This window comes from Lipotes vexillifer, unplaced genomic scaffold (assembly GCF_000442215.2).
Source record: "Lipotes vexillifer unplaced genomic scaffold, Lipotes_vexillifer_v1.1 scaffold995, whole genome shotgun sequence".
Taxonomy (NCBI): Eukaryota; Metazoa; Chordata; class Mammalia; order Artiodactyla; family Lipotidae; genus Lipotes; species Lipotes vexillifer.
Window position 1 is genome coordinate 1272810 of NW_006785389.1, and position 8888 is coordinate 1281697.

The 8888-nt window shown below is 46.7% G+C and overlaps 1 protein-coding gene across 1 annotated transcript in view; it reads left to right on the forward strand.

Annotated features, from left to right (window-relative positions):
- Positions 1-6009, forward strand: part of LOC103071845 (zinc finger protein 773) — a 10611-nt gene extending 4602 nt beyond the window's left edge. The window contains exons 4-5 of the mRNA XM_007457506.1: positions 445-543; positions 4826-6009. Coding sequence (XP_007457568.1) covers positions 445-543; positions 4826-6009 — 1283 coding nt within the window. The remainder of the gene's footprint in view (positions 1-444; positions 544-4825) is intronic.
- The last annotated feature ends 2879 nt before the right edge of the window (positions 6010-8888 follow it).

The following is an 8888-nucleotide window of genomic DNA, read 5'->3' on the forward strand; positions in this document are numbered from 1 at the left end:
CAAGGGCAGGTCTGTCCTACCCAAAGCTGGTCCATGGGTACTGCGTCCTTCCCTGTGTGCTGTAGTAGGTGTTGTGAGTGAAAGCCTGGGCTGGATACACTACCCCTTCTGTACCCAAGCTGCTGCTACCCCAAAGTTGTGCAGGAAAGGGTTTGGGGATCAGGAGTGTTGTAGTCCGACCGATGGGTCACACGCTACTGGCCTTTCCCTGGCCTGATGCTGTGGAGATCCATGGCAGTCCTGTGCCCCCAGTTCTGCCCTCTTTCTTTGGCTGACATGGGATCGGCCTGTGCCAGGAATCGAGGTACCAACACGGCCACTGCTTGACTGGGTTTTTCCTGCAAGATCCTTCTCCAAGCTTCTTGTTTGTAATTTTCAGTCTTCATCCCTGTGGGCTGCCGTGAAGTGGGTTGCTTTGACCTGCCTGCCTTGTCCCTCCCTTAGGACTCACATCTTCCAGGACCCAGGAAGTTACTCAGCTGGAGCAGTGGGGAGAGCCCTTTGTGCCTGCCTGTGGAGTTGTGATCACAGCCACACCAAGAGGTGCTTGGAGGGAGGAAGTGGGGAAGAGGGAACTCAGGGATGGGTTCAAATCATACAAGGAGTCTCTCCATGGTGCCCTGATGTTTTGGTGTCAAACAAGGGGCCAAGGCTGATTTTCTCTTTTCTTCCTCAGCTCTGCCCATTGCTCAGGGCAGCTCTGGTTTCTGACCCAGGGGTGTCCCCCACCCGTCCTCCACTGCTCCCTCTCCAGTGCTCACCAACAGTAGACCCGTTTTGTGCTCTTTTATGACATGGCCAGGCAGGTGCAGCCACGAGAGGAAACACAGGACAGCCTAAGGAAAAAAACAAAGTTTATTATGCTCACAGGTCCAGAGAGACAGTCACTGCACGCCGAGAGGGGGTTCACGTGGGAGGAGCGCGAGGGAGCAGGCTCAATGGAGCAGGGGGGAAGCAGAGGGTGAGGACCTGTTGGCAAGTGTCTCTGTTGGTGGTTGGGGGGAGAATGCAAGAAAAGGCACGAGGGGATTTATTTATTTATTTATTTTGGACTGCGTTGGGTCTTTGTTGCTGTGTGCGAGCTTTCTCTAGTTGCGGTGAGCGGGGGCTGCTCTTCGTTGCGGTGCATGGGTTTCTCATTGTGGTGACGTCTCTTGTTGTAGAGCGCAGGCTCTAGGCACATGGGCTTCAGTAGTTGTGGCATACAGGCTCCGTAGTTGTGGCTCACAGGCTCTAGAGCGCAGGCCCAGTAGCTGTGGTGCACGGGCTTAGCTGCTCTGTGGCATGTGGGATCTTCCCAGACAAGGGCTCAAACCCATGTCCCCTGCATTGGCAGGCAGATTCTTAACCACTACACCACCAGGGAAGTCCCAACACGAGGGGATTTTATTGGTGCATTTAAACCTACTAGGTCACACTCAGGGGAGGACCAGAAGGGCAACTTGTGGCAGGGACCAGCCTCCTCACACTGGTGCCACTGGCGGGGTGCTCACAGCCTCTTTGTGGGGATGCTGAGGGAGCAGGAAAACAGGGAGCTTCAAAGGTTGCAATATAGTTGACCCAGTGGTGTCTCAACATCGTTATCAACTCTCATTGGGATGGGTGACGCTTGCCACCTGGCTTGTGGTGATGTTAGAGGTGACAGGAATAGTTTGTTCTTGCCACCAAAGGCAATCTTTGACAAAGGTGTCAACTAAGAATGGTCCTACCAGGTATATAATGAGGATATGAAACCCAGGCGGCAGCCAGCACGGCAGGTAGTAGGGGAAAGGCAAGAGAACAGATCAGGCACCTCCAGGTTTAAGGGAGTCTTTTGGAAGCTTTTGGTTCTGTTACGAAAGATTTTTACCACTTGTCCTAATCCTCGTAGCTTGGCCTGTAGCTGTCCTGAGCCACCTTTCCTGGCTAGTAAACAATCAGGAGCCAGTCTGTTATCCATGACCATTTGGGCTCAGAGACTTGTAGGTTTGTTGAATAAGGGCCAAGGTTTCCTGCAGCCTTTGTACGTGATCTGAGAGGGCCACTGAAAGGCGCTGGTTGGCAGACGTGATCTGATCTTGTTGGACAAAGGCTGCTGTACTGGTGCCAAAGCTAGTGTCTCCTGTGGGTATCACAAGTCTGATTAAGATGGGAATAAATAGGGACTTCCCTGGTGGTCCAGTGGTTAAGACTCCACACTTCTGCTGCTGGGGGCACGGGCCCGATCCCTGGTTGGGGAATTAAGATCCCGCATGCCACACGACATAGCCAAAAAAATAAAAATAAAAAAATAAGATGGGAATAGATAATTGCCTGTTTTTCCCAGCATCCTTGGGTTGATGGAAAAAGGGAGGTACCTGGTGAATAAAGAACTGGAGTGGGGAGGGGACCCGGTCCGTGTCCTGGCAGTAATTGTGGGCTGGGCTGTTTAAATAACTCACGGACAACTTTGTAAATATATGTTGGGTTTCTTCAAAAGTAAAGGCGAACTGGGGCTGTGACTAAGGGGTCATAGACCCAGAATAAAATGTCCTGGGCCAGATCCACTGTGGCCAAGTAGTCACTGGTGCCCTCTTGATGTCTTCAGTTAATTGGATTATGTTAGGTGTTGGACCCCTGATGGGGGGAACTTGACCTTTAAGGTTTCGATAATCAACAGTTAAGTGCCACCCCTATTAAGGAGAAATAGCAGGAATCATCTCCTCTTCTTTTAGTAGATCTTGAACAACCAGTCAAAGGCCAGTACCTTGTTTCATGTGATACTATGGCATGTTTACTACCTTCACCAGCAGGGGCAACTCCACAGGTTCTCACTTTGTGAGAGGGACTTGAGCTTGTTCAGGTGTCATACACATCTGTCTCTCACAGGAAAACTCAAAGCATCAGTGGTCACCATCATGGGCAGCTGTTTGATAAAGATTGTTGACACCTGGTGCAGTGTGTTTGCCATGACTAGTTCTACCAGTATCACCCTGGAGGCAGTAAGGGGCGTTAGCAAGTCGGGAAAGAATGCTAGGCGTGGGGGGTGGTTACCTGCACACCAGGCGGCGGATGTGATACGTCAGAATTTGTGAGTCAGGGTGCGCAGAGCTCTCATGGCACGTCTGGAGATAGTTCCATCCGTGGCCTCCTATTTGGTGTAAGATATACCAATAAGGTTAAGCAACAAAGCTCTGTATCAGGATGGGCACCTGCAAGAACAACTCCTGGACTCTGTGACAAAGAGGGCCTCCTGATTTAGAAACGTGCTCAGGGTTCTCCTTGTCTGAATGCCCAAAGAATTGATAGATCCATTGAACCATTCCAGTTTTTGCAGAGGAGCACATGGGCTTCCTTGACTGTTTCCCACTGGGCATCTCCAGGCCATGAAAATCCAATTCAGTTAACGGCAGGGCTTCTGAGTCCCAAGTGGTGGTAGAGGCTTCAGATTCCTCATCTGAGGCCTTTATAATCCCATCAAAAGTTTTGGTCTCTGTCACACCTACCCTGGCGTTTGGGATGCCCTCTCTCCTCCCTGAGGTCTGTCAGCCCCAAAATATCAGGCGAGAGTTGAACTTGGAGGGCCAAAGTATCTTTAATTATGCATCTTAGCCTCTTTCCAAATGCTGGCAGCTGCCTCATCTCTGGGGCTGAATGTGCACCCATGTTAAATGCTCTCACTAACCAATCAGCTCCCTTTCCCCACCTCTTTGAATGAAATCTTTAAAAATCATTGGTATTTCTAGTCTTGTGAAATTGCAAGTTTCACCTTATAATTCCTTGTGATCTCCTGTGTTCTTGAGCTGCTGGGTCTGAGAAGACCTTGGATGCTTCCTTTCTGTGGCCCCTCTCATAGGCAGCAGCTTCCTTTTCTAAGGTGACTTCAGCTGGGTTGGGATCCATTCAGGACAGCTCTGGTGGCCAGATCTCCTTTTCCAATCGTTCCTAGACCTCTGGAGCTGAGCAGTAGTTGGCATGTTGATAGGCAGTGGCACTAAGTAGAGCCCAGCAATGTTGCAAAGATGTTTTACTTTGAAATAATTGGCTCACCTCCTCTGGTTATTGGGAGTTGCTGGAATTAAATGTTCCTGCTAAGATCCTGGCCTGTAAGATCTTGAGCCACTGATCTCCAGGAATGGGGCCCCCAATACCCATGGGATCAGGAGACAAAGAGTGACAGCAGTGAAGAAGCAGTTGCCAGCACCATTGACCTTCACAGAGTGCCATGGTGGACCTCTCTGAAGGGGATGCAGCATCACTGGTTAGGACTGAGGAGAGGAACATGAGGAAGGTGCGAGGGGATTTCACTGGTGAGTTTAAATGGCCCTGGGTCTCAGTCAGGAGGGTAGGTAAGAGAACTTGTGGCAGGGGCCCACCTTCTCACACTGGTGCACATGGTGGCATAGTTTACAGCTTGTTTGTGGGGCTGTTGAGGCAACAGGAGAATGGGAAGTTTTCCAGGTCACAATACAAGCTTTCACTCCATGTGTCATGAGGTGTACACATATCCTTAATAGTCCTTGAACACCAGCTACTCAACTGCCTTCAATTTTTCTGGGCCTGGACACACCCTTCTGCACTGTGTTCCTGTGTCACCAGCAGCTGAAACCCTGCTGAAAGCCATTTGCAGAGGAGTGTGTTGGAGACCCTGCCTTTCCTCCCTGGGCTGCACCCCATCTTGTATCCTTGCTACTCATGAGTCCCCCGATCTGTGAGGTTGTCAGGTCCGGCACTGCACAGTGAGCTCTCCCTCATCCTGCCAGTAATCCCAGGGACTCCATACTGGCTGTGTCAGACACATTTGTGAGGGTGCTGCCCCGTCCCACCAAAGTCTATGTACTCTTCATCAGCATTTCTCTGCTTTCAGGTTGTTGGTGTGGAGCGGAGGCTGAGGACGTGGCACCTGAGCAGGGTGTTTATGTAGAGGGAGTGCTCAGAGCAAACCTTCACCAACACCAGAAACTGAGCTCTGGAGAGAAACCCTCAAGAAGAGAAGAGGGTGAGGAGGGTGGGAAGGTCTCTCCAACTAGCTCTGGTCTTTCCAAGCATCAGGTGGCTCACAGCAGAGGGGAGCCACATAGGAGCACCGAAAGTGGGGAGGGCTTTCACCCTGGAAAAAGGCATTACAGATGCAGCGAGTGTGGGAAAGCCTTTGGTCAGAAATACTTACTTGTTCAGCACCAGAGACTACACACTGGAGAAAAACCTTATGAATGCAGCGAATGTGGCAAATTATTTAGCCATAAATCCAACCTTTTTATACACCAAATAGTTCACACTGGTGAAAGGCCTTACCAGTGTAGTGAATGCAGAAAATCTTTTAGTCGCAATGCTGACCTCATTCAACACCGGAGAGTTCACACTGGAGAAAAGCCTTTTAAATGCAGTGAATGTGGAAAAGCCTTCAGGCATAATTCCACACTTGTTCAGCATCACAGAATCCACACTGGAGTGAGGCCTTATGAGTGCAGTGAATGTGGGAAGTTCTTTAGCTTTAACTCAAGCCTCATGAAACATCAGAGAGTTCACACTGGAGAAAGGCCTTATAAGTGCAGTGAGTGTGGGAAATTCTATAGCCACAAGTCAAGCCTTATTAATCACTGGCGAGTTCACACTGGAGAAAGGCCTTATGAGTGCAGTGAATGTGGGAAATTCTTTAGCCAAAGCTCTAGCCTCATGCAACACCGAAAAATTCACACTGGAGAAAGGCCTTATGAGTGCAGTGAATGTGGGAAATTCTTTAGCCAAAGCTCTAGCCTCATGCAACACCGAAAAATTCACACTGGAGAAAAGCCTTTTAAGTGCAATGAATGTGGAAGATTCTTTAGTGAGAATTCTAGCCTCGTTAAACACCAGAGGGTTCACACTGGAGCAAGGCCTTATGAGTGCAAGGAATGTGGGAAACTGTTCCGTCACAGCTCCAGCCTTGTTAAACATCGGAGGATTCACACTGGAGAAATGCCCTATGAGTGCAGCAGTTGTGGGAAATCATTTAGCCAGCGTTTCAACCTCATTCAACACCATAAAGTTCACAGTGGAGAAAAGTCTTGAATGCAGCAAATGTGGAAAAGTCTTTAACCAAAAGTCCACTCTGATTCAGCAACAGAAACTTCACAGCTCAAACAGGCCTTATGAATATGGGGACATGAAGAAAGGTTGCAGCCAAAGTCTTAACCCTGTTTTGGCACCAGAAAGTTCAGATTGGAGAAAGGCCTTAAGAGTGCAGGGCATGTGCTGTCTCCTGATCAACCTAACTTAAACATAGAAGCTCTGAGAGCAGCCTTTATGAGTGAGCCAACAATTGAATATCATTCATCCAAACATGCACACTGGAGCAGGATGAGAATTGCTGACATCCCGCCCCTCTTGAGAGGCTAGTCCTCTGCCAGGCAGCTCTAATGAGAGGGAGCCCTGTGTTCTTGGGTGCCTCAGTCTGGAGTTTTCATCTCTGAGTTCAAAGCAGGGAGAGAGGGTGTGGCCTTGGTTCAGATGTGACTGGCTCTTGCTGTTCGTCCTGAGTATTAGATTTCCTTAAATGTTTCCTTATTTGCTGTGTAGACTTAGGATCATTTCTAGAGGCTTTAGATGGTGTTTTTATAATTTTTCACCAGTTTCATTGGGAATCAGGGCTTGCAGAGCTCCTTACACTGTCATGCTGGAAGTTGATGCAAATATTTAACTTTTTAAGAACTTGCCACCTTGTGTTCTAAATGGTTATGCCATCTCACATTTCCTGGAGTGTATTCGTTTTCCAGTTTCTTCACATCCTTCCTGACCTTTGTATGTAAGACACTGGCCATTCATTTTAGCCATTCTAGTAGGTATGTAGTAGTATTTCACTGTGGTTTTAATTTGCATTTCCCTAATGGCTCCCTGTGTATTTGCCATCCATATGTCTTTAGTGAATTATCTGTTCAAAGTTTTTTGCCTACTATTAAGGAACTATCTTGCAATTTCTTAATATATTCTGGGTGCAAGTTACTCATTTGATATATGCTTTACCAATATTTCCTCACAGTCTGTGGCTTTGGTTTTCATTTCTTAACCTTATCTTTCCTAGAGTAGAATTTCTTAATTTTCATGAAATCCAATTTACCCATTCGTTTTTTATTGATTTTACTTTTGGTATTGTACTCTTTCTCTTATCTTTGCCTGTAAAAAAAAAAGCCTTATCTGAGTATGTTATTGGAGTCTTAAGACCCTTTTAAATATCCAGTCTTGGGACTTCCTTGGCAGTGCAATGGTTAAGAATCCACCTGCTGATGCAGGGGACACAGGTTTGAGCCCTGGTCTGGGTAGATCCCACATGCCGTGGAGCAACTAAGCCCATGCGCCACAACTATTGAGCCTGCAATCTAGAGCCCATGCTCTGGAGCCCACAAGCCACAATTACTGAAGCCTGCATGCCTAGAGCCCATGTTCCGCAACAAGAGAAGCCACCGCAATACACAATGAAGAGTAGCCCTGCCCCTGCTCACCACAACCAGAGAAAGCCTGTGTGCAGCAACAAAGACCCAACACAGCCAAAAATAAATAAATCCATCAGTAAATTTTAAAAATAAGTAAATATCCAATCTTGTGAAATTTCTGTAAATTTAAATACACATAAAAAACTCAATGTATGTAGAAATGTTTACATATGAACACATTCCCTATCTCTTCTGAGACAGCCTAGAAAGAAGTGGCATTCCAGCAGCTGTGAGCATATTTATTGTCCAGTTATTGGCTTATGAATATGATATTTCAATAAAAAGAACCAGAACTCCTTAGATAAGAGGCTATTCCCAGGTTGGAGCTGGAAAAGTATAACATGAGCATAGGAAATATTCTTCCATTAGAAAGTAAAGAATTACCTGAAGGGAATTTCCTGGTGATCCAATGGTGAGGACTCAGTGCTCTCACTGCCGTGGCCTGGGTTCAGTCTCTGGTTGGGGAACTAAGATCCCACAACCTGCATAGCATGGCCAAAAAAAAAGAAGTACTTGATGAATAATGTTGATGTATTAGCTTTCTATTGCTGTCCTAACAAATTACCACAAACTTATGGCTTAAACAACATAAATTTATATTATAGTTCTATATGTCATATGCCCACTGAGACCTGGGATGGGCTCACTGTGCTAAACTCAAGTTGCTGGCAGGGTTGTGTTTTTTTTCATGGAGTGGAGGAAATTCTGTTTCCTACTCATTTTTCTTTTTTTTGAGGTACGCAGGCCTCTCACCGCTGTGGCCTCTCCCGTCACGGAGTGCAGGTTCCGGATGTGCAGGCTCAGCGGCCATGGCTCACAGGCCTAGCCGCTCCACAGCATATGGGATCCTCCTGGACTGGGGCATGAACCTGCGTCCCCTGCATTTGCAGGCGGACTCTCAACCACTGCCCCACCAGGGAAGCCCCTGTTTCCTATTCATTTGAGTTGTTAGGCAATTTCAGTTCCTTGTGGTTGTAGGACTGATATTCCTGTTTTTTTGGAGGCTGTCAGCTACCAGGTCATCCCTGGAACATGTAAAAACTCTTAAAGAATATTTAAAGATGAAACAGTACCAATTACACAGAAATTCTTCTAAAACAAGATTCAAACACTTCCCAACTAGTTAAGTGAATGATGCTATTAAAACACTATGGACCAATACCCACATGATCATAGATACAACAAAAACCTTAACAAGATTTTAGCACACTGAATCCAGCCATATATATATGTAAACACATAAATCACAACCTAGTGATGTTTATCAGGAATGCAAAGATTTAACAACTGAATCTATATAGTAATAGACTAAAATAAAAACAATCATCTCAAAGATGTAGTGGAAGAATTTCACAGAATTCAAAACCAGTGAATGATACAAATTATCAGCAAATTAGGATTAGATGGGAACTTCCTCAGCCTGATATAGTGTATCTATGAAAAAAACAACAGCTAATATAT